This window comes from Manacus candei, unplaced genomic scaffold (genome assembly GCF_025592945.1).
Source record: "Manacus candei isolate 608988 ecotype Guabito, Panama unplaced genomic scaffold, ASM2559294v1 h1tg000028l, whole genome shotgun sequence".
Taxonomy (NCBI): Eukaryota; Metazoa; Chordata; class Aves; order Passeriformes; family Pipridae; genus Manacus; species Manacus candei.
In genome coordinates this window covers 42,750,096-42,777,180 of record NW_026138076.1, presented here as the reverse complement: position 1 = coordinate 42,777,180, position 27,085 = coordinate 42,750,096, and the positions used below count along the sequence as shown (strand labels likewise).

At 37.6% G+C, this 27,085-nt stretch overlaps 2 protein-coding genes across 3 annotated transcripts in view; one reads left to right on the top strand and one right to left on the bottom strand.

The window, feature by feature from the left end:
- Positions 1-27,085, bottom strand: part of TTC29 (tetratricopeptide repeat domain 29) — a 380,444-nt gene that overhangs the window by 312,764 nt on the left and 40,595 nt on the right. The gene's annotated exons all lie outside the window — the stretch shown is intronic.
- Positions 13,034-27,085, top strand: part of EDNRA (endothelin receptor type A) — a 32,110-nt gene continuing 18,058 nt past the window's right edge. Inside the window, exons 1-2 of the mRNA XM_051790969.1 lie at positions 13,034-13,259; positions 16,106-16,589. Of these exons, the coding sequence (XP_051646929.1) occupies positions 16,188-16,589 (402 nt within the window). The 5' untranslated portion in view covers positions 13,034-13,259; positions 16,106-16,187. The remainder of the gene's footprint in view (positions 13,260-16,105; positions 16,590-27,085) is intronic.

Here is a 27,085-nt window from a genome sequence, read left to right as displayed (position 1 = left end):
AGGCTTTTTATTAAAGGGTCTTATTTGGCAACAACAAATTGCAGCATGCCTTCGCATTCCTCATTCCCCTCTTATAATTTTTATTTATTGTGATGTGTTCTATAATTGGATTCTGGCACAAATCGGTGGAAAGAGAAAAGTCTTTCCAATCTGATTCCAAATAGGTTTCACCTTGTAAAATACACATGCAAAGAGTGAAAGATTATCTCTTTGCTCCCCAGTAGTTATTCAAAGCATTTAGACATTTTAGTCCAGGCAGATTTTAAACCTGCAACTTCTGAAGTTGTTTTTATAAGCTATCTGTGTGATTTAGGGTTGGGGCAATTTTTTCATATCTGTTGGATAGGATAGCTCTCTACTCATGGATTTTGGCTGAGCAATTAGAGCATCCCTTTCAAGAAGTACACTTTGAATGAAACTTGTCTCTCGCCTAAGAAGTGCAGTCATAAATAAAGTAAATTTAATGCTTTATAATCTGAATATCTTGAATGCTGACTAGGCATGAATCTGTCATTCTATTTCAGCATTTATTCAGAAAGCATACTGAAGGAATAAAATAAATATAAGCATAGAAAGACAAAGTAATATAACATCATAACAAATACAAATCACAAGAAAATAAGAGATAAAGGAAAGTTATAGCTTTTCCTTCTGTTTAGACAATGCCTTCCAGAGTCAAAGAACTTTTTCAGATCAATTGATCACAATATAAATGGCCAAACTGAGAACTATCAGCACTCTCATGTAGTCTTCAGCAAAATACATACTGATTGGACTTCAGGTTAATCAGAGCAATGCTCACATCAAGTAATAAGAAAGAAAAAATACAACAAAAAGTCAAATTGTGCTAACCAGGAAGCCAAAAGCACTTACCTAAAACATCAGTTTGTTTCAATTTTACCTCCTGACTATAAAGGTCAAGCCTTAACAACTGCCAGCACACAATAATTAACAGTATCAGCAACCTTACAAAACAGAAGCACTCTGCAGTTTTGACACAAAAAAAATGGAAAATTTCCTGAGTTTTATATCACTCTTTGGAGTCATAGGTACCAACTGATGTGCATTTTCTACATTACCTGCTCACTCTCAGCAATTCTTCTCTACAAAAAGAGCCTGCCCAAGGTTCCCTTTTATTTGTTTCAGACCAACTCAGCTGTGCTAGTTTAATGATTGAGGGCAATCAGGTATTATTGGCATCAGGTGGACTTGGCATGAGGAGAATTAGAAACACATGCAATATTTCTTCTCCTAACAGAGCTTTATGATACGGATACATTCAGCTTTTGACTGGTAACAAGCAGTGGATGGGTAGCACCATCTGAAATTTGGGTAACTATGTTCAGAAGATGCCTGTTTGTGGCTTACTTTGAACTAGGAGAGAAGAGCTATTTTACTTCAAAGCAATCAGAGAGCAGATTCTGTATACCAGTTCCTCCTACTGAAACCCCAAAAGAATACCACAAACTTGCAGAAATGTTCCCATTTCTGGACAAACATTTTTTAATCGTGCCAGCCATTTTGAAAGCTTACTACCAGCTTGTTTTTATTAGGTGGTTGAAAACATTGCACTCAAACATTTTGAAATAAAAAAAAATAAAATCCTTTTTTTAAAAAAAACCCCACAGGACTGCCACAGAGAATTTCACATGCATCTACAGTGATGTTATATACAAAGAGTGCATTTTTTTAAAAAAATATTGATAGTTTTATTTCCTCCGGATGTTTGTGAGTACACAGAGGAGAGAAATAAATATGTTTAATGAAAGATCTGGTTAAACTGACAGTCTTTTGAACACTTGCCAGGATAAACACAGTCTATGACTATTTCTCTGAGTATGGTTTATTATGTATGTATAAACAAAGAAAATGGCAACACATCCCCCACCCTTCAGATCAATGCAATGCATATCATGAGGTGTCCTGTCTTCCCAAACAAAACAGGGGTTTTCATTAGAGTTTTGGGCCTATCTCAGCTCTTCATTACTCAAAGTTAATCCCAAGGACTAAGTTTTCGGAACTTCTAGCAGAAACAATTAATCTTAAAACCTTAACAATAAGTATAGTGCTCTACAAACAGGTGACCTAAACAAGGCACCGTAAATAAGTCACAAGGAATGTCTGTAATGAACATCTTTTCAGAAGTGCATGACCTCTAAGCTCAGTTAAAGCAAACAATGGTACCTCTTGCAGCAGTACATCAGCAGACTGGGTGGAGTGATACATATACTTAAATGTAGATCTTAAAATACAGTGTCTAGCCTGTAGAATACTGCAGGTCATGATACGGCACATAATCAAGTGAAGTAAGGAAAATATTATAAGTATCAAAATATTATAAGTATGCACAGGCAAATTAGAGAATAAGAAAGCACAAGAGAGAGCTGCTTTCTTTGAAGAAGATCCTTCCCAAGATGGTGACTGGCTGATGTCATCACTTGTTTAGCAAGGCAAACAGTGCCAACCCCAGCTAGGGTAAATGTTAGAGCCAAATAGTGCTCTATGTAACCCCCTCTATCTACCTGCATTTACAACTGTTCTGAGCATGTTTGCCATAAAGGAGTGTTGGGATTTCTATAAGAAACTAAAGTATCACACTAGGCCTATGTGTTTTCACATGAATGGTTTGACAGTGGTTAAGTAAAAGACCACAAGTTCCTGTACTATACCAGAAGAAATAACAAAAAAAGAGTTTAGTTACTCTCATTTCACGTCCAAAGTCGTAAGGAAAAAGGAGACTGTCTCTGAAAGAATTATTCACCCACCCCCCTGAGCACATGAGATGCTCAGTCAAGTATAGTGTTAGTTGACAGAATCATCAGGTGGCAAGGGAGGGTAAGGTGTGCTATAATGGGACAAACTTATACAAGGAGATATTCTGAACCCAAGTCTCATCATTCTGATACAAATTGCCAAATGTATCTGTTCAAACTAGCATTTCTTAATATACCAAGTCATCCCAGCCCCCCAGGGCAAAAAGAATTAAACTATCAGTTCCTACTCACCACTAAGAAAACCCTTAAACTTTGTTTCGTGTTGAGACACCTCATTAGGGGTGGGAACTGAAATCTACAGGCAGCATTATAATAAGTAATGATTAATTTAAAAAAAATTTAAGAACCCAACAACTGAGAATTCGAACCCTGTAGAAAATGGCAGAGACGAGGCATGTGACTATCTGGAGGCAGCAATTATTGTTCCTATCTCTAGCAAGCTTTTGGCCCAGACATGTCTATTAATACCAGACTTATTAGGTCTTGACAGCTTATAGGACATCTGGTTGTTTCATTTCCCTTTAGTCTCGCCAAGTGCTAGCAGGAAAAATCATACACATTTTTTTCCCTACTTCTTCATAACTTGAAAGCCTTTTTTGCATATATGAATTTTGACAATAAATGAGCTCTTCTAGTGTTCTGTATCTGAGATATATATATATATATGTACAGGCACGTGTATTCAAAGAACTGCAAAGGTGGGTAAGTTTCTTTAATCTGAGGACATTTATCTAGGAATAAAGGTGCAGTTAGCGGAGCTAACAAATGTTTCTCAGAGGTAGGACAATATTCACAGATTTGGTTTTAAACCTGAACTAAAAAAGGCTGCAGAAACCAAAATATCTCAGCAGAATTTTTTCCACAGGTAACTCCCTCAAGTATTTCAGTATATTGCAAAATTTCAAGAACGCATCACGAAATTACAGAAAATAATATTGAGGCTTTTGGTGCAGCTTTCCTCATTTTTTCAAAAGTCAGCACACAGATCCTGACTCAGGTAAAGTTTAATATAAGGTATAAAGTAAAGGTTCTAAGCTAAGTTGGAAACAGGTTTTTAGTCCATCTTGCATTTTGCTGGACTCTTATCGTATTCTAGATCTAAATCCAAAAGGCATTTCTGCCCTATATTGTTCATAATTCTTGTAAAGCTTATAATGTTCTTGGCCATTATTTCCAAAGTAATAGTAAAGGTGAGATTTAAATATCACCTATTGAAAAAAAAGAAAAAAAAGGAGATAGTTACTTGTAGATTATAAATCAACCACAGGCAGTTGCTGATGCTTTGATCCAGATATTTTGCCATGATTATGTGCCAGACAGCTAAGCTATTTTATTTACAAGAATCCAGCTTTGCCCACTCATTTGATTTTCATATGGCTGTATAAATAATCCATTTAAATTTTTAAAATAACTTCATCTTTGATTATAAACTTCATGTGAACAATATGATTTCATACATATACATTATTTGTAATTATTTTTAAAAAAGCCCTCACTCAAGCTGTAGGGGCCATTCAGAGTGTCAATACAAAGTATTTTTATTTCAGTTTAAATCTTGTTTGGATGTAGATTTCTTTAAATATTTTCACTCTCAGGAACCTCATTTCTAGCAAGAATGCTTCAGATTACAAATTATTTCAGAACCAAAATTTGATTTTGAACTTTTTTTCAACAGTTATTAAAAACTTACCAATCTAGATTATTATAGCCGCTAGCAAATTAATAATCATAAAAAGTTCAGGATGTACTGAAAAAAAAATATAAAATTTATCAAAATTCTTAACAAGCAGAAAACTGCAGCAGCTGCCCAGTTTCAAGTATATTTTGAGATACATGCACATGATGGCATGGTTCCCTTCAAAGTACACTAATGTGAGTAGGAAAGAATGACACCATTTATGATCATTTCTTGACAATACAAGTAAATGTATTTCTACTTCCAACAAGAGTTTTACACTTCCTTATGCCAGCTTAGAATCTGATCTAACAGTGCTGTAAGAGTCCCACAAAATATCTTTGATTTCGGTGGGTCTGAAGTAAATAACATATGACCACAACTTTGATATGCATGTTTTCAGCATCTGTCTCACAACAATATTCATGGTTTTGAGTATATTCATATACTCATATATTCATATTCATATACTAAATATTCATACACTATTCTAAATAACTAGAGAGGTTTCATCACCCACAAGAGAACATTACATTCCCACCATCTTAGATCTGACTAAGTTTTAGCATTATACCATTTACTTATGGGTTAGAAAATATGAGTTTTACATCCATAAGCAAGTGGAAAGCATTTTTGCAGATGTTCTTCCCTAGGAAAGTATGATGTAAATTATAAACTTCTGGTTGTATTTTTTAACTTACTTCCTGAAGAGTTAAATTGAACAGCACATTAAATCAATTTAGCCTTGTTGAAAATTTGTGACTAGGATAGTTAGTAGTTAAAAACTAAAAATCAGAGCTTACTGTTTCTTGTTGCCTAAAACAGATAATTTTATTTAATTATTGACAATAGCTTGGTTTTGGCTATAGTCATAAGAATTATTGCAGAAAACTAATATCATTATTAACCTGACAGTGCCCAGGAGTTGCACAGGTCTCAAATTTTATTTTTTTAATCTATAAAAACAAAACAGTCTAACAGCTTGACACAAAGGATTTGTTGTAGATTTGGTTCTGTATGTTATTTACGACAAAAATCCAGCATTATAAAATGAAAATCCTTATAAGTGTAATGGAATATCAGACAGGAAAGGGAGACTGACAAGAATATCTCCTGTTCCTTTTCATTTCACATTCAGAACAATCTGTAAGTATTAACCGTGACAAGAATAATAATTAAAAAGAAAGTAATACATGTGTAGTGTTATATGCTGGCATATTTTAACAGAATGATTAATTAATGTTTCCATAATTTCCCTTTATTTGAGAGGACATAGATTAATTCTCAGTGGCTTGACACATGGAAATCATCTCAGTTTCGGGTTATTTTATAAGGCAAAGTAAGATTGCTGTTTCCAGAGAAAGAAATATTTCTGTGCAAAGATAGCAGAACTGAGTTGGACCTTTTGCCTAGGATACCTGGACTAAGACACATAAAATCATTCCCTCTTTTCTATCCAGCACAGCCTCCCTCTCTCAGGAAGCAGCAAGGGCTGGCCAGCAGCCAAGGGGGATGCCAGAGATGGCAGGGCAGGGCCTGGCCAGCCAGAGGCTTAACATCCTCCCACTTTGCTTGTCTGTCTGTCCTTCCTCACCAGAGCAAACCCCAGCACTGTGACTGGGATTGAGGGTGAAATAGGAAAATTCAACTGTTCAGTGTTTAGCGTATGAAGAAATGGGCACGCTCCCAACTGTTGGACAAACTACGGTAGCTCATCAACCGTGTGTGGGACAAGGATCAGTAAAAGGATAAAGGTTAATGAAAACTGTAGGTGTCCAGTGTCCACCAGGAACATGTGGAAGAGATGAGGAATTCTCATTAGAAAGAATACAGAAAAAGAGATGAGGCTTTCCATGAAGAAGCTGGGACGGAAGAGGAATGAAAGCAGCCAAGGTTAATTGGCTCCCAACCCTCTGAATCCTCGAGACAAGTTCAGATTTCTTGACAATTCCAAAACTTATTAACACAGCCAAGTACCAGTAAAAGCACTTATTGTACATACTGTCTAACTTCAAGAGACACAGAACAATCTCCAGTGGTAAAATGGGTCCCACGGCACTTTCATTGTACAGGAGAATTTTGTGATATTGAATCCTGTTGAATCAATCTGATATTTTTATGGAAATCACCCAAAATATCACTCTGGATTATGTCTCTGATCAAAATGCAGGATTTCAAAATAGTTCCTTAATAGGAATATGTTATTATTCATTGTGGATCTGTATATGACTGTTGAGAAGTTCCTGGATTATGGTAGTTTTATATCAGTCATACAGAAAATGCTCATTTTGATCTAATAAAAAGGTTTAGTAAGACATTTTCCTGGATTTTTTAATGAGATTACTGATATTTCTTTACTGAATGAAGTAAAAAAACAAATAAAAAACCAACAAACTACATAATATGTATTTAGGCACCAACTGCAAAGAACTAACTTGAGGCCCTATCATAAGGACTTTAATTTTTCTCTCTCAAGTATCACCTGTCTAGATTTTTCTACTCTAAGTTACCTAAATGTGTGCTTTGGTTTCCAATAAATAATGCTTTTCTAGATCACAGAAAGGAATGGTGAAACGTTTTCCAGATACCTTGATCATTTGAAAAGTCTTTATCTTAAAATTGCATTGCAGAGAATTCCTTACCTCTATAAAAACATGCAGAAGTTTGTAGACCTATCACTTAATTCTAAGTCTGTAAAGAGGCCTACACATATGGTTTACAGTAAGATAAGATGTGGAATAGTATATGCTAACCATTTAATATTGAATAATATACTAAAGGGACTTTGTCAAAGTAAAGGTACTAACAGCTTATTTCAATTTAGTTTTAGTTAGGCTAACAAAAAATTAGACAACTTAGAAGCATTAGAAAGACAAGAGATGGGTCAGAGTTTTTCATGAAGAACAGTTTCACTACAAAGGAGCCAATAGAAATAATTTTAACCTTATTTAGATTAAGATAAAATGGCATTCTAATATCTCACTATCTTATCTAGATAATTTTATTAGTGCTTAAGATAATAAAAGACATATCTGGCAGCAGAAGAGCATTCCTCTATCATAGAACGTGTGTTCTGCACAGGCTCCCATCTGCAAATGCAAATTGAAACTTACTTTTTTAAGTTAGGGAAGATTTTCTAATCTAATACATTCTCTTCCTTTTAGCGTTCTTTACATCAATTTTTAATTTGTCTTCATATCTGTTTTCCCTTCCTCCAGTTTTTTCCTTAGTGTGCTTATAACCTCTCAGTGCATAATTTCACTCGCTGCATGATTATGTCACAGGTATCTTCTGTGACATATTGCTATTTTGTTGTTCTTTATGTATATATTTTACTGCATAGTTAGGGTTTTATGTAAAAATATTTTTATGTGTTACCATTAAAGACTGGTCTTTTTGGAGCAGGTTGAACTCCCTTAGCTCACAGCTAGTTTCAGGGTTGTCTGAAACAATGGGGATGAAGAATGAGAACAGATGAATATCCCCAAATGCTCCCTTACAGTCAGTCGTTTTGCTGTCTTGGCCCCAAAAGAGAAGAAGAAAATAATTTCTTCATAGAGTTAACATTAAAAAAATACATATTTGATAAATATTTCAATAAGCATCACACATTATCCTTTTGGACAATATCCAACTTGCCACAGAATATTAACTTACAAGTACTCCTCTTTTTTTTTTTTTAGCTCATGCTCAATTCAGTTTCCAACACAAACAACATAACTTGAACAATTTTGAACGCCAGAATTCTAGAGCTCAAGCCAAAATACTCTTGACATAATGGAAGTTTGATCTGAATTGCAGAATCCCAGAACTGCAGACATTTGATATTGGAAGGGATCCTTAGAAACATCTCTTCAGAGCCCAGCCACCTAAAGCACGTTACGGGGGACTGTGTCCAGATGGGTTTGAATATCTCCAAGGATGGAGATCCTCCAAGCTCTCTGGGCAGCCTGTTTCACTCTTTGATCATCCTTACAGCGAAAATAGTTTTCTCCTATGATTAAATTTAATTTCTTTTATTTCAGTTTGTGTCCTTTGCTTCCTCTTCTGTCACTGAGCACCCTGGAGAAGAATCTGGTTGGCTCTTCTTTACCGCGTCCCACCAGGTGTTTGTACACACTGCTAAGATCCAGCCTGTGCCTTCTCTTTGCAAGGCTGAACAGCCCCAGCTTTCTCAGCCTCTCCTCATATTACAGATGCTCAAACACCTGAATCATCTTTGTAGCCCTTTCTTTGACTTGCCCCATGTCTCTAAGTCCATGTTTGTCTTGGCACAGCACTCCAGATGTGTCTCATCAGTGCTGAGTGGAGGTGTAGGGTCACCTCCCTTGACCTGCTGGCAATACTCTGCCTCATGCAGCTGCACATCACATGCTCCTCTTTGGCTGCAAGGGCACATTGCTGGCTCATGGACAACTTGTTGTCCACCAGGAAATCCAGGTCCTTTTCTCCCAACTCCTTTCCACGAGTAGCCTTTCCATGAGTAGCCTTGCAATGACATTGGCCAACTCCCTCAGCCCTCGTGGGTGCACTCCTGCCAGGTTCTACGAGCAAGAGCTTGAAAATTAGGGTTTCCACCTATGGAAATGAAGAACAACAACATACCTTCTCCCAGAAAAGCTCTCCTGAAATGTTCTTAGTGTATTGCATTTAACACAGTAGACAAATGCTCCCCAGAGGAAGCTAAAATGCTCAGTTATTGAAGGGAATTAACAATATGTTGTTATTTCTCCAATCTGCACACTAAAGGACCAGGAAGGTCACGTCTCAAACAAACTTTTCCATTGAGATTCTGCAAAATCTAAAGACACCCCATCCACAGTTCCTGACTAATATTCCCATTTGGGGTGCAATAGCTCCTGCAGTTGCTCCTGTGTTAAATGTTTGCACCGTGGTCGATTTAAACTTCAACCTTTTTTTCCCTTAGGATTCTATCACAGCTTCCAGTTTCGAATTCCCATAGTCCAAAGGCAGGAATATTTCAGTGGTTTTAATACAAATACATTTCCAATTATTAGAATAAACTGATATAATATAAAAGTATTCTCACTATAATTCTCTTTGAATTACGAATTCATATTGTAAAATGCAGACATTTCTAGTAACATGAAGGAAACAGAAAAGAGATCGAGAAAGGGGGAAAAGAGAGATGGAGGGAGGAAAGGAGTGAGGAAGGAGGAAGGAGAAAGATAACTTTGCCAGAAGAGGGATTTATTCGTGCTAAGCATATAAAGAGAGTTATAGATATGCCATAAGTAGACATGCAATTTAAATAAAGCAGTTACTGGGAAAACAGAAATGCTATGTAACAGAAGCAAATAACTGGTTTAATGATCACTGGAAATTATGAACCCTGAGTTTCAATGAATTTATATTTTCTGGTAGGTACTCTTTAACTGAATTATCCTAAAGTCACTACATAGGTGCATCTCTTGTTGAAGAACAGATAATCTCCACAAGGTAGAAATATTGTCTATGCTTTGGATGATTTGTCTCTTTCACAAAATCACAGAATATGCTCAGTTGGAAGGGACCCACAAGGATCATCGAGTCCAACCCTTAGCCCTGCACAGGACCATCCTCAAGAGTCACACACCATGTGCCTTTTGCTCAATGAGATGAACTTCTGACTGAACCAGTGGTAGTAAAAGTTGAGAAACCTGCCAAACAAGTGTTTTTCAAACTAGCATTTTACTATGAGAAGTTTTGGATTTACTGAGTTCTTATTCATTAAATCTAGATATTGAATTGAAAGTGAAACAGTTAATCACAGAATCAAAAAAATATGCCAAACTGGAAAGGACCCACGAGGATCATCCAGTCCAATTGTTCTTTGTATTGTTTCTTATAAAAACTATATCAGAAATCCAGTGGAAGAATGCAGAATAATTAGATAATTATACCTTTTGCCATGAATAACTTCTGATTTTCTGAAAATGCTACATATTATAAGCACACCAACTGGCTGCTTGTGAAAATGCCAATTATGGACAATGTCTGGTTTTGATTTTGGTCATTTGAATCTCAGGAATGCAATTTAGGACTCCATGAGCTGATGAACATATGTTCTTAGTTCATACCAAATCTGAGGAGGTAAGTGGCTTAACAGGTAATACATTCACTAAAAGTCCATTTCAATCAAATAAAATTAACTCTTTCAAACATTCCTGATCCTCTGCTATTGCCTCTTAGGTAGTTGTATAAAAGGCACTAGAGCTTTGGTTTAAACAGGCTAATAAAGTATTCCTTTCTAATAGCTGAAGGCTCCAGGAAAATTAATAGCTTTACAAAATGCTGATAGCCTTCTTGAGTCCAGCTGCAAAATCCAGGTATCCCTAAAACTGAAGTGTAATGGGTTATGTTGTAATGAGATTAATATGTTACCTTTACTCTGAATCTGTGAAGTTATGCAAGACAAGCTGAGTAGTTTGCTGAAGACACAAAACAGAAGAGGTCAGAGGAAACACTTTCACTGTGCTGAAACTGGTAGACAGAGTCCTCAGTCAAGAACTCTTCCAAAAAAGCATGTACACAAGCAGTTGTACAGTGATGGGGAAAGTGTCTCTAACAGCTGAAAACATTTTAGTGTAAAGAACTGTATTTTATTTTACTTTTCTTAGTAGCTGAGATCAGCTGGATTTGCAACTGCAGTTTCTGCATAATTCATCCATGAAAACCTCCTTTTCTATGTTACTTTCCCGAACACAGTAAAAAACCCCTAGTAGGAACAATTAGATATAATTTTTGAATTTAACCTAGTTTAAGACAAGAATGAAACTCAGCTTTAGACACCTAAAAGATTAAAGGCAGAACAAAGGTCCAATTAAAAAATAAGCAACATGTAATAATAATAAAGAACACAGAACTGAGCAGTTCAGTAATTTCTAATAATTAATACTACTTATTAGGTTGAAATAATAAAAGCATTCACAACTGTAACAAAGGCTCTCTTGAAATAGATTTTTAACAGCATTAGTAAATTCGATTATTTCTTTGAATTTATTCCATTTAAATGTAAATATAGTTACATATGGAATATGAATTAGAAGAACAAAAGTGCGTTTGAATGAGATCAGAAATATAAATTTTCTTTCTTTTTGATTTGTTCTTTTTATTTTTACAACTCTAGTTGCTTAGAAATGAAGGTCAAATGATCCCAGGAAAGGAATTGGGTCTTAACAATGTTTAGAGAACACACAAGAGATTTAAGAATTGCATTCAATAAAGCACTTCATAAAGTCCACATGGTCTTTAACTACACCCTTGCCAGCTCTTCAACAGTTTTTCCAACAAGTTACCATATAGATGATTCTTGACAAAGCAAATCATTAATACTGCACATCTATGACCAAAATGTAAAGGATTCAAATTACTTTTACTAGTATATGGACAATTTAGTGGCTTATCAGCATTTATACAACTTCAGGGCAACTTGAGATTTTGAATTAAACGTTTCTACCCAATTTGCAAACAGTAGGCTCTTTGTGATTCCCAGCCTGAACATATACATTTCTTCAAAGATCTTATGTTTTGACACTTCATTTAACTGAGATGACTTTCTAGAAGTAATAAAGTATTGCTATTCCAGTCGATCCAGATGCTGGTTTTTCCTGTACATGATTTATCAGATGATTTTAAACACGCTACGGAAGCATTCTTTTAACTAACTATGCAAAACTGACAGTTCAAAACAATTTCTTACACGATTAAGTGTCAGATATTTTAATTCTGCAGGCCACCAGCATCTCATTCTCTGTTGTTCTTTTGTCTGCTTTTACTGTTTTAGCACTACATATTTTTATATCTTATTTAGGAAGACTGCCTTTTTGTATTCAAAAGAAGCCTGAATATGTTTAGAAAATAATTTCTGTGGTTCAGACAGATGGAAACTTGCCAGGAAATGAGAAACCTGGAATGATTCAATAAGGGACTCAAAATTTCTTAAACTTGCTACCATGAAGGGATTTTGAAACTCTTTCCATTACAAGCTGCTCCCCATGATACACTGGCATTTCTTTCATCATGAGAAAATATCCTTAGTTATAAAAGAGCTTTCCACTTTTTCTGCACAAGTTTTTTCACACCACTACCTTGACAGAAGAACAGTGATAGGAAATGTAGGAATGACAGAAAATGCCACACTCTTATTATCATTGTAAATGAGACTAAGAGGTATTAGCAAGGTGTTTCCCAGATGGACCAAGGAAATTTTCATTCAGGAACAGTCTCTGTTTATGAATCCAGCATTTTGGAAACTCTCACACATAGAGTTTTACTGATTGTCTCAGAAAGAGACTCTGATCCTGGCCAAACCTGAGGGGAATGCAAAGCAAAAATGGTATATTTCATCAGTGGATTTTTCCCACCGTTTTGCTCTTGGCTCCTCTGCCGTCTGATGGGATCAGATAGAGAACCTTCTGAGAATGCTGTGTGCTATTGGCACAGGCAGCTGCAGGAGTGGATTCCCAAGGCTGTGTCTCAGATGAGTCCAGCAAAGTAGTTTAGCTCAGTTTCAGCCAGGAAACAGTTAAAAGAGCTCAGCGTTCCCTTGTGCCCGGGAGGCAGCCTTTGTGTTTAACATTGGCAGGGGCTCAGTTCGGGCTGGAGGTTTGTTTTAATTGGGGGAGGGGGCAGAAAAGAGGGGACGCTCCGACTTCTTCAGTCCGTCTCTTTCTTTCACTGATTTAGCGGAGGTGGAGATTTTCAATCCCACCCAGTCAGACGCAGGCAGGAGGATCTGGTGAGACTATCCCAGGAAAAGCCACTCGGAGGAAATTCTCGGCGGCGGCGGCAGCAGCCCCAGCATGAGGGTGAGCCTGGCGGGGAGGCGCGGCGGGGGGAAGTGCGCGGGATGCTGCGGGAGCCCCGAGCCCGCCCCGGGAACGGCCCGGCCCCGACCGCGGGCACCGCTCGGAAACGCCCCAGAGAGGGATTCGGGGACGGCCGCGCATCTCAGTGTGCGTGTGTGAGAGCGGGGTGTGAGAGAGAGAGTGAGAGAGAACACGAGACAGGCACAAGGCAGCTCGGGGGAACTGCTATTAAATAAAGTTTAACAATATATAGCTCTCGCCAGAGGCTCGCTATGCAAGCTGCAGGGGAGGTAGCGCTGATTAGCCAAGCGCACGTTGGAATCGATCCCTTGATAGTGGCACAGGGAGCGCGTTTCCTCTGGCGGTAGCGGAGGAGCAGCGGGAGCCTCCCCGGCAGCGCGGAGCGCTCCTGCCTGTGCCGGGCTGGGAACAGCCCGGAGGAGTCCCCCTTGTTCCCTTCAGTGCTTTTCCTGCCCTGCTCCTGTTCACGTCTCAGCTGCCTTCAGGCTGATCCATCACTGATAACGTTTTAGCTCATCTTTAATACTTGGAACAATTCCGTTTCCACTGGTACGGTCTCTTCTTGGCGAACCTCGGCATGGGAATTTTTCTGGCTTGTTACCCCAGGCAAGTCAGGAATTCCGTTCTCTGCATCAGCGGCTGGTTCTGCAGCGCTGCAGAAGCAGAGGCACGGCACATGCCTGCGGACCCCGGATTAACACAGCAACATCACACGCTCCAGGCTGCGTGTGAAGGGCAACACTAGATTACCTTATTGCAAAAAGTTACTACAGATCCTAGGATGTCACTCATATGAGGCAGTTTGCATGTCATCTTCTGTAACAAGACAAATACTTTGAAAATATGCACAGAGGAAGGAAGGACTGCCGGGAATCCACAAAAAAAAAATCCTTAGAAGTTTGTATATCAAAAACTTTTTAGTTTTGCTTCTTAGGGGAAAGTTTCTTCCAGGAGAGGGAAGAGATGGTAAATGACAATTCTGTTCCAAGCTTTGCATGCTGACTGCACGATTGCCACGCCACCACCACGTTCATAGGATACATACATCCCATTTTCACAAGAAAACGACATTAATTAAGGAGGATACTAATATAACTACTGAAACATAGGGCTGTGAGTTCTGTTCATAGCAGTATCGCATTTACTGGGGAAAGTTATTTAATAGTGATAGTTTTCTCATTTGTAAATTGAGGCACCATTGTCACAGTAAATAATACAAGTGTTAATACTTGCCTGAAAACAGTTACAGTCAAATATCTTTGCTGGTTTTGATTTAGAAACCTGAAGTGAATGCACTTGCATCTTGCAAACTGCTGCTGACTGTCCTGGGATACTGTTGTATCCAGCATTTAATAAAGAAGGATTTACTATTTAATACATTCACCTTTAAAATCAAGTCCATGGGAACTCACAATTGGTCAGATCCTCATCTCGAATACACCAATATAAGGACTGTAAACGTGGAGCCCTGCTCTGTGAGGGATAACACTCTACATGCCAGACAGGAATAAATACTCTGGTCAATATGGCATTTGCTGCTGTATATAGGTACACACACACTTCACAGACCACACACAACAGAAGCCTCAATAGTAGTAAATATTTATACTGTGCCTGCTCCAGAAGTACTATCAGTAAATTGTCTCCCTCCTTCTTTGGTAAATTTCTTGCTATAAACTCTGACTTAACAGCCCCACAGGGAATGGAATTAAGATTAATTTATTTAAAAGGATCCTTCCAAATACTTCATGTGAGTCCCTAGAAATCAGAAAGTTATAAATACTTTATTTTCTGCTCTTCTTTTGTCAACAGAACTTTGCCTTGTTTTGCAGACGTAAGCCATGTAAAATAAAAAAAATCTTTATCTTATATTAAACTTAGGCTTCAAGGAAATGGACTTGAGTGGCGTCCTTGGTTTCATTGGAGGTGTGGTATCTATACCCACTGGGGCAGGGGTTACACACAGGCAGTCCCTCTTACTGGGACAGAATGCTATGATGCTTCCTTTCCTAACTGGAAGTGTCATGACTTGTTGCTTAGAATACTAAATCAGCATTTTTTATCTTTAAAAGAGCTTAAATTTTTATAATTAGCTTCACTGTGGCTAAGTACTGCACATGAGTTGCAATGACATTCAGGAACCAAGGGACATAGAAGTTTGAAGGGCTTTTCCTGGCCAAAGGTAGACCTAGACCTAGACTGTAAAAGTCTTCCTCTTAATATTTAGGGACTTTGGATCTGGTAAAAAATTTGACTTGAAATCCATGTATTTTCAGTCTTCATTTGAAATCCAGTTAATAAATCAGATAAAAATAGATAAAGGCTAATTGTTGCAATATATCAAAAATATTGAGAAAATTAACAGATTTGCTACCTTTAACTATTGATGCATTGCTGTTACCCTACTTTTTCAAATATAAAAGAATATCTTCTTATTTTATCTAAAATATTATTCAGCAGTCTCCAAGGTAGGTTGAGTTTTCTTGCAAGACAGTATTTTAAAACTGAATTTCATCCACCTCATTTTTTCCATCCATATACAAATTCTGCATCAAGCTAAAAGGGTTTTGTAGAATCTTATTTGTATAAGCTATCGATTACTTAAGGAATTTTCTGTGTTTGCCTTTTGTCAGAGAGTTAATGGGGATAATCTAGATTTCAGAGTAGTGCAGTTAGTATAAACAGGTGTTTATGCCTATTAGCTTCAGAGACTGAATATTCAAATACCCTTCCTAAGTGTGAAACAGGGTGTGTTAGTCTAACTGTTGTATTTATTCTGTATTTCTTTTTTGTTTTCTATTTTTACTTACTGTTTCTCTCTACAGGTGAAGAAGTGAAAAGTACCCGACTGAAATACTGAAAAAAACCCAAAAACCCTGTCTGAATTCGCTCTTTGGGGACTTCAGGATGGGAGCCTTGTGTTTAAGAGTTTCCTTGCTGCTGCTGGTTCCGGGATTTGTCCTCAGCGACAGCTCTGCCAGATCCGATGCCAATCGGAGTGACCTGGAAAACCACCTCTCCACTTTCTCAGGGATGGAATCCAGCTTACTCCTCACCACCGTGCAGCCCCCCGTGTCCAACCAAACTGTCAAATGCTCCCAGCAGACCAAGATCGCTGAAACTTTTAAATACATTAACACCGTGGTATCTTGTGCTATTTTCATCGTTGGAATGGTTGGGAATGCAACTCTGCTGAGGATCATTTACCAGAACAAGTGTATGAGGAACGGCCCCAATGCACTGATAGCCAGCCTGGCACTGGGAGACCTTATCTACATTGTCATTGATATCCCCATCATCGTGTACAAGGTAGGACACCACACCAGGCATTCTAATTGCACTTGCCTTGCAAGTACACTGTCTGTTCTCTGTGGTTACTCCTCTGTCTGTTTGCTGCCCTTTTGTCAATGAATAGTGCACTTAAGAGAAAATACAATTCCTTTTTGTTCTGCAACAAAATCCTTGCTCTCAGGTCTCACCTCCATCAAGAAAAAGTGTATCTCCTGTTAAAGATGATGTAACTCTTAGTTCTTAACCCAAGTGTGGCCTTGGGCGTTTCACAGGAGCTCTTCATTTATTACAGCTACTAGAGCTAGCAGAAGAGTTTATAAGAGGAGACTTTTTATAAACTGTTCTCTTCTTGATGGACTAGTTGCTATTTTTGGAATATCCTACCCTTACTTTATATTTTGACAGAAAATACTCCCTGTGATATGCAGGCTTCGTGTTAAGGCTTTGCAGAGAGAGATTATGTCAGCTAAATTGAGCCTTAAGGTTTTCATTTAACAGTCATTAATAGCAGATTCTCAGAATTATTCCAGAGTTAGTAAAATCAGTTATATCACAGACCACTTTTGAAACAATAAATTTCATCTGGGTTTGTCAAAGTATAAAAAGGCTCCTTAGCAATTCTTTTATCTGGTAGGAATTTATCCTGTCCTAGTTTTTTGATTTTCCATTTTAATTAAACAAAACCATAAAGAAGTGCTTTTTCTGATGCCATATATATTTACTAATATAATTCAAGCCAATAAAGAGAACTAAGGCCTTTTTTTAATACAGCTCACTGATATTAGCTTATCTTAGAAAATCATCAAAGAATGTTGTAAGCTTGTGTCTGTCTCTGTGGATTGTACACAGGTGCATAGCTGATAGGATATTAGACTTCTTTCTCTTTTCAGCAAAAACATAATGTCCTTCTGGCAGTAAATAGAACACTAAGTATTATAATTTTTAAAAAATGTTCTTCTTCTTGGCCCTCAGTGATTCTAAAGACTTACCTTTTATTTACATTGGCTTTAAATGAATCATTTTAATGCATAATTTTATAATAACTGGTGTCCTGTGGTTTCAAATTGGATTTTAAAATTTAAGAAGTAGTGATGAATTTTGCATATGTATAACTATTGACATAATAACTGCCTTATAACACAGGTATTCATAGGACAAGATCATAAAATTTGAATTAATTAATGGATAAAAAATATCTATATGTTCATATATTACATTTATCCAGAGGCATATTATCTGTGGTAAAATGCAGCACCTGGTTCTGATCTTCCAGTATTGTAAATTACAGATAATTCTTTTAACTTTACCTGGTTTCAACATAATATGAATTTGAAACTAGGATAATGACTCAATACTAACATATGTGATTTAATGGAAATTCAAGTTTACACTTTTCAATATTCCACCTGGAAAATTAAATTATCATAAATTGCTGATGAGATAGTAGGTATCTGTAGAATATTTTGAATTAAGTAGTTGCTGAGAAAGATTAGTGTCTGCCTGATTAGAGATTCACCCATCTTCCATAGCTGTGGGAATGCCTAATGGGACATGGGATTGGGATTCTCACCTGGACTCATCACTTACACAAGGCCAGGCTGGCTGGGCTTTGAGCAGCCTGCTCTAGTGGGAGGTGTCACTGCAGAGGGGTTGGAACTGGATCATCTTTAAGGTTTCTTCCAACCAAACTGTTCTGGGATTCTATGACTCTATGACTGCACCTCCCAATATGCATTACAGTTTCCTCTCTGGTAAATTTATCCTTGTACATTAATGGATAATTGCTAAGGCAGTATTCTCACTTCTTGTGGTATACACGATAGTAAATTTTAAGGAAAAATGGCATAAGTTCTTTTCAGAGCCGAGTATGGGCAAGAACAAGTATTTTTATTACCCAGTTTTTTCTAACCTTTCAAGAGCTCTGCTGCTTTTTTCACAAAGAGGAATGGAAAGCTGGAATTAATTTTGCATTTCAGAATTCCCTTTTGATGGTCTTCTGAAAATTCTTTAGAAGTTTAGTTAAAAGTAATGAACAATATTTTTTATATTCCCTTTATCATTTTGCAATACATTTTTTCTATTAATTTTCTGGCACTTGCCTGGCATTCCACAGGTTCATCTGCCTTGCTGTATCTTATATGTTGAGCTGAACTGTGGCCCTGAATAGCTCCATGCAAATCAAATTTCTTTAGCCTATATGAAAATTTATTTCTGTGCTGCAGAGAAGTATTTGATAAAAAAAGGCTGTGAACAAAACTGCAGCCCTTGACATCAAGGTCTGCCAATTCCCACATGTAAGAAGGCAGAACTAAAATCACATTTAAAGCATAATTCTATCTTTTAGAGATTTTTTTAATGCTTGAACCTTCAAAATAAATTACTTTAAAATTACCATATAGAACCACCTTGTTGTCTAAGGTTAGCTGCATGCATTCTGATACAGGGAAGCACTTTATAGCATTTACAAGGGAGCTGTAGTACTTCTGATAAGAAATGCAATTATTTTGTATAGTCCATTTTTCATAGGAACCACTCAGTAATGTGTCTGCTTACATTAGGACTTGATTTTAAAGTTTGTTAAATGTCATTCCTCTTTGTATCACTAGGGATCCTGGAATCTGTGTCACCTTTTAGCTCCTCTTGTTGAGTGACACTATGAAGGCTGGCCACTGGAAATACCCCAAATGGAGAATGGAAGTGATAGTCTTCTAAGGAAAAAAAAATGAAGTGTTTTAATTTTTGTTTTAAAGTTTAAATTTTAAAGTATTTTATAAACTTACTTCTGAACTTTACTTTAAAGATTCTTTTAGCTTTAGCTAAAAGGTTCCTTAGAGTCAGCCTTATGTTGAACCCTATATTAGTACCCTATATAAAGAAGTGGCTTCAAGCACTTAATAACTTTCAGGTCAGATCTTCATTTTTAGGAGGACAGAACAGCTCTGAAACTAGAATTAGAGTAAACAAGCATTCACCTGCATATTAAAATAACAAATAGCAGAGTATTAAGGTGGCCCATTGTATAGAACAAAATACATAATACTGTATAATTATAATTGAATATCAGAAATATGTAGAATCACTTTCCTGAAACATAGTGGTGGCCTTAACTATTTTGAAACTACTTTCAAAAGAGAAGTAGGTAATGTTACTGATGCTCAAATCCATTCCACAAATCCTTAGAAAGAAGCAGCTGTAAGATTACAGTAATTGACAATGTAAGGTCCCAGGAGAATTAAGTCCATCATTCTACTACACACTTACACAATTAACAAAGATGTGATGCGGGGAAAAAAGTAATTATGTAATTTACTTCAACTAAAGATGTGGTCACAGGTGTTTGACATTTTTATCTTCACGGTACAGTAGGCTCAGAAATTCCCCCCTTACTTTCTCCAATTACTGTAATTATACAGTAGGTTCCCCCTGGCAATTTGTTCAATGGATTGAAATGTGACTAATATTCACTAGCCTGCTTTTGAAGATATTCTGGATGTATTAAAACCCCATTATAATTAATTACCACTAGTATGTCCACTTGTAATATCAAATCAATATTAAAAATTTTAATAAATTGAGTTTTATAGGAAGGGTGCCAGTTATGAATCCAGCCTTAATAGACCAAACTAAGATAATTTAATTTTCAATCACATTTTTACAGCACCTGGACCCAAATAGTTTCCTCTTTACCCAAAACACGCCCATCTCACATCTTCAAGATGTCAAAGCCTATAGCTCCAAATCAGTAAGAACAATTTCTTTCCAGGGAACAGAAGATCAGAAGAAGAACTTTTATATTTTACACTACTGTTGAGGCAGGGTTAAGGCACTGAAGAGACAGGTCCCTTTTCTAGTCTTAGGTGGCATTAGCACAACTGAAAGCTGTGGCATCCCCTGCCTTACCCAGCACTGCCACGGGTGTTTGCAGAAAACAAGCCAAGTTCAGAGGCAGTGCATGAAAACTTCTCTGTAGGGCTGATTTCCCTACTAAAACCAGACTGTTTTCTGAGGCTATGCATAGGCAGCAGCAGAATATCCATAGAAGCACCATTGTCTTGGCTGCACTAAGGTCTGGAAAGCCCTTATGGCTGTTGCTGCTGTCGCTGGCTAAAGCTTAGCAGAGCAACAGTAACAACCCCAGGGTTGTTGGACAGCACAGAGAACGCTGTCCAGAGCTCTTTCCTGAGCTTATGGAGCTTGAAACACTCTAGACCAAGGCTCTCCCCTTTAGAATGGCAAAATTCAGTTTTAAGTATGTTATTGGGAAGTCCTGAGCTGTCTCTGCTTCCAGTTTTATGCACTTTAGAGAAAAATGTTTAAATGTTTATGTATTGAAAACTGACCTACCTAGGATTGACATAAATTACATTGCCTTAGATCATAATATGCTTACCTTCTTAAACCATGAGTTTATAAAAGTAGATGAAGCCAATTAGCCAGCTTTTACCCTGTTTCTTTAAAGGTCAATAAAAACATTTTCCTAATTATTTCACTGGTATAAAGTGAAAGACATCGACCCAGAAAAAACAGGCAAGTGTTCACTGTCCAGAGAGCTCAAGAAGATAATGTTTTCTTTAATAAATTAAGGGGGGATTTTGTCAATAAATTCATACTTACCTTAGTTGCAACAACATCTAAATCTGAGTAGTCCACCTAGAAAATTATGAATGCAAATATATAAGGTAGCTGACAGTGAGGAAACATCTTCAGCCATTTTGTTATCAGTAAAGGAAGATTTAGGAGAGGCATTTCTAATCAGGGACATTTTTCAACATCAGAGCACAAGTGTTAGATTAATGCATTCTAAACCACAAATTATTTGGCATATCTGAATACCTTTACCAACAGAATTAGTATTGTACCTTAAAAGGGATAATTAAACACATTGGCACTGATCTTGTAGCTAATAGAGCAAGTGGCATCTGCAGTAGTTATAGTTTTATGCCAAAGGAGTATAAAGCCAAGCCCACAGCACACATGAAGTGCACTTAATGAAGAAATCCTCCTTTAAAACCAAAATTTCTCATATGTGCCATATGTATTTCTCAACGAAGTACCAACACCAGTAGGAAATTCTGAGGCCTCAGCTTAACAACTGCATCCTGGCTTTCAATGGGTTCTTATCAGTGATTCCAAGAAGCAACACATCGGCTGTTCCAGTTGGATGCACAAATCCATACAACCTGCTCCAAGCATGACCTATTATTTGGGTGTGTGTCTTCATGTAGTATTCATACATAAAAGAAATCTAGATACTGGACAGGTCTTAGAGACTCTGGGTTTAAGAGAATATTTTAGTATGTTTGCTCCCTTTACTTTTCAGTCAGCTGAACTCTACAGATGACAAGGAATTGTTTAGATGGTGCATATCCAGGGTTTACCAGTTCTGCAGTAACTTCTTAACAATCCTGTCACTCTCTTTAGCAACACACAAAAGACAACAGAGCTGGAAGAATAACAAAAGCAATACTACGCCCAGACTACGCCCAGGGATTGAAAAAAAAATTCCTTTCAACAAATCACCATGTACATAAGCACACCTTGCAGCTCATTTCCACGAAGAAGAGCAGCACAGCTTGAGAAACAGTTTACCTAAAAGGGTGGGAAGACAGCCAACACCAGGGAACAACAAAAAACTAATCCTACTTTGTAAACAGCAAAAATACCACAGGGCAGATGTCTAGAGTTGTTAGGTATGCTTTACCACTAAGTAGATTTTTTGTAACAAATATAAACATTTTAACAAGAATGTAAAACTTAGCATTTATTTTTTTACCAGTTAGTTGAGATAGAGTGTTTCAGCTGGCATTTGTTGAAGGGCATCCGTTTTCTTACTTTTCAGGATCTCTTGAAGTATAAACTATTTTCTCTTGTGTAAGAACTATACATTCCCTTCCATAGCTGCCTAACCAGGAGAAAAAGACTGTAAGCATTCAGTAAATGGCATGAGACCCTCTGCTACCTCTAGCTTTACTCAGCTGGGCTAAGATGAGCAAAAGAGTAGAAAAAGCTGTGGTAGGGCAATTCAGAGTAAAAAAATGTCTTTGATGGTTCTTGTGCATCCCCACATAACCTTTCTTCCTTCCAGGAAAAAAACCAGTCAGTCTTTTATCCACCCCAAGTGGAAAAAAAGACAGTTCTTATAGTTGTAGCAAAATTAGGAATGTATTTCCTGCAAAGAAGAGTTGAAGAGATGCAGCATGCTTTCCCTACCACGGCAAGATTGTGAATCTAAGTATAAGGAAATAAACAAATGATACCAAAGTTGGAAGAAGTTTAAACTATCATCTCACCATGATATACTCAGTATTGGTCTCATGCCCTGCATGATAAAAGCTAACCTTGTTCTTTGTTTTCCTCTAGTCACTATCCTTCCAAAATTGGAGGTTTTTCACTTCAGCAGTGAGAAGGAGTAGAGACAGGTTATCTTTCTACCCTTACAGCTCTTCCTCTTTCCAGCAAAGTTGTAGAGAACAGCTGAGTTACATACATGGGATGAGCAAGTTTGATTCTTAAGCAAGAAATGGATGAGGATTGTCCAGCAATGCAATTCTCTCCTGGATATATGGTTCTAGGAATAAGATAAAGGCTCAAGAGCATGCAGTGAATTCTTCTTTCATGAGGACAGAAGGGTCCTGTTTGAGTCACCACATTCAAAATAACAGAGCAGAAGACTCAATACACCCTTATTCCTACACTAAACAGTCTTACAGAGCAGGGATAGGAGAGAAACTTCAGCCAGAATCATCAGCTTTTGTCATTTAATGCAGACAGCTCAGTGGTACAGACCTTCAACACTCCTGTGTTCAGTCAGATTTCAGCTGGATTCACCCAAAACACCAGGTACCATGTTTGGCCCATGCCTTAAGCAGACAAGGGCATATACAACTGTAGAACACAATTTCAGACAGAGCTTTATCAAGCCAGCTCAACGATTCCTAGAGGAAATTAGCCTTTAAAAAAACAATAGGAAAACAAAAACCAACAACAAAAGCCAAATGTGCTGATTTAAAAAAAACAGAGGAATTTCTCTTGTCTTTCATTCCAGACCATGTGGCAAGGAAAGAAAATCACCACAGCCTACACTGGTTTTCAGCATCCCCGGTTAGGAGGTGCTGGTCAGTTATACAACTAGATTTTATTTATACAGACAGAAATCTGCTGGTTTGGTCCCTTTTTCCATTACTGCACAAGTGTTTAACTTAAGTCACAGAATAAAGAAGTTATTTCTGTTTGTTCTGCTGAAGACAGAGCAGAAATTGACTCCCAGGGTTGTGCCAGAGCTGTTCCCTCAGTATCTCTGAACATTTAAATGCCATGAAACTCAGGAGAGTATCCTGCATGTGGGTGGCATGAGGGGCAAGCACTACCTGTGAGGAACGTGTTTCCATTTCTGGGAAGCAGATCTTGTGTGTCAGCACAACAATGGTCCCAAGTGGATATAGGAAGAGAAAGTCTCTAGAGCACTAAGATGAGATGAGAGCAGGAAAGGGCAGGTATGAAACCTTTGCTTCCATCCTCAATACCATGGGGCAAAGAGCAAGGACCTCCTGACCTGTACTCGTTGAACCAAAGCAGTATGATGGAGCAGCTCAGAGCTGGTTCATATCTAGCACCTAAACCAGCCCATCTATTTTGGGCTGAGCCCCAGGGTCACCATCTGCCTGTAAACACACAGGATCAGCCTAGTACTAGATAAACACTGTGGATGCACATGAGCATATTCTGGTGAATACTCATTCAACAACATTCTCTCTTTTAGACCATCTATAAATTGCTGGGGATGCACAGTGGGACTTCATGTTTTGTACATCAGCTACCACGCTGATGGGGGTTAGAAAATAGCAGCAGCAGTAGAATAAAATCCACTGAGTGACATTTAAAAATCATTGCAAAGGAATGTTCTCAGTGCTGATGTCTTGTTTGTTACAAGCTGCAGTGTCAGGGCAGAGAGGCCTTATAAAGCAGCAGAGAAGGGGGGATGCTCAAGGAAGTTGTGGCTGTCTGGTCACTTTGCTGAGCTTTTTAAGACCAGCAGTAGAATCTTGAAATCTCATTTTCCAATTTCAGTGGAAAAATACATGTTGACTATGCTCTTTTCTCAGGAATTGCACCACAGTATGAAATACTTCTAAGTGGCAAACTGCACAAGGGAAAAAGTGCATTTCCTTTGCTGCATGTCTTGTTTTGAAACCTCAGAGATTTTGTAACTCTGGGTTTGCAAAAGCACAATCCATTTGACCAGCTCGTGAAGAACTGGGATACAAGTTGGGATAATCAGTCTGATTTCTCCTATCCCAGTGCCTTGAGAGAAAATGTAATTTGCTAACGTTTTAGAATCATTTTGTTTGAATATTAAAATATGCAAAAGCACTTGAAGAGCAGAGCCTGTAGTTCCAGTTCTTATATTGTACCTAAGTAAATCAGGACTAGTTCAATTAAATTCCTGGGCCCATTTTTTAATTCAAAATACATGTGTTACTTCCCTCTGAAGTTTCTACACCATGTCAGGGCAGAACAGAGGGCACTTGACTTGTTTTGATGTAAAAATTAGTAAAACCAAAGACAGGATCAGATTTGCTGACTAAAAATATCTACAGAAGAAAAAAACCTGGCACCTGATCCAAGAGGAAGTAATGAATGCATAGCTAATGTGGAGTGATAATGGAGTACACCCACAGAAACGATTGCAAAGTGAATCTTATGAAAAAACGTAATTCTGATCCCAGGGATTTTGATTAAAATCAACTTGAAAAGAATGTCTAATGATTTGGTACTGATATTACTTCAATTAGTGGAAAGTGTAAGAAACAAAAAGAATGAAACACTTTTAATCTCAAAAAAGGAGAGCTTCCTGGGGTGTGGGGAAGAAGAGTACATGCTGGAACCATGATAACGCTTCCCTGCCATGAGTAATGAGTTAATGAACCTTTTTCAAGTGCAACACTTTTCTTTTTGAAGCTAATGTTTGCCTTGTAGTAACAGAGTTTCACAGTCACTACAAAGTGCTTGTTCATTTCCATTGCTGGGCATATGCTGCAGCCACAGTCAATGCATCAAAATGAATAGGTGCACCAAAATGAATAGGCAACCTTTCAGTTGCCTTTTTAAAGTGTGATCTATAATGATAAATGACTTTTGGGGCTCTCCTCAGCACAGGGGATTGACAGATTACCATTTGTTCTGATCATCCCTTCTTTTTCCATTTTTTTCTGCTGCTCTACATGAACTAAAGCTTCATACACGAGTTCTAGGCAAAAGGCGAAAATATACCCTGCAAACATTTGTTATACTATTGCAAATGTATCTAGAAAATAATTTTTCTGGTGCTTTCACTGTATTTCATTCAGTCTATAATTAAAGCATACAGTCTGTAAACAAAGATAAAATCAGAGGAACTAATCAAGAGCTTGCAGACATCAACTTATCACCTTTGTTACTGAAGGTACTAACTACAGTTAAATCACCAATCCTAGTGATCCATTTCCTAACCTTCTGGCAAAAGGGGGATTTGCTTTCATCAAATATGACTGTCCTAAACTGGGAAACCACTGCAAAGGTGCTTGCAGTGTCTCTGCTGTGGTCTTGATGGTAAATAAGATATTCAGCTCTCCTTGAGAGAGAGGAGGTGAGAGCTCTCAATATGCCAGAGAATACAAACCAACATAGAGTAACAGAACAAGAGCAAATGGAACCACATGTGGAGGATATTCTAACACTCAAGAAACAGGAAGTAGATAAATGGGGATTGATCCTATAGCTTATGTTGAGAGATCTCATTTTACTATTCAGCTGGAGAGAAAAAATAATGCAGATAACAGCTAACATCTTTCCTGTTCAACAAGCAGTAGCACACATAGGTTTGCTTCACAGTATCAGCACCTCGTTGGCTGAAAGCTGTGAATTGCTAAAATCTGTCTTGAAATACAAGTTATCAAATGTATTAATATGGTCCTAGAGAGACATGGGCAATGTGTAGTACATAGCTGCTTCCAGCATTTTTTGAGGTATCATTTGGGGAAAAAACACAAGTAATTCAGCATTGTGAAGAACAGCTATAAAACAGAAGGGATGTGGAAAAGCCGAGGCAGGACTATGAGAAGAAGATGAATTCCCACAAATTTGGCATTCTGTGATAAACACCCTGTACTCTACAGCAAAGTGCTAAACTTTGGAAAACTCGTGCTATGAGAAAACAGAAAGGTAACTCCTACCTTAACTGAGACAAAGACAGTTGTGAATTTGAACTTCCCATAGTTAATATTTATATTACTGTAGTGATTATTACTATGTTTCAATTTAACATTAATTTAAATAGATAAAACGTTTACTTTGCATTCTGTAATCCCAAGCTACAACCATAATTTGCTTTTCTAATTCTGCAGACAGAATCCACCCACTCTTACTAAATGAGTGTGTTCCAGAGCCTAAGCTTCTACTGAAAAAAATTTTCTAGTCCTTGTGGTTGCAGAGCTAACTCTCAAAACATGGACTGCCTGTAAGCAGAGAAGTCTGCC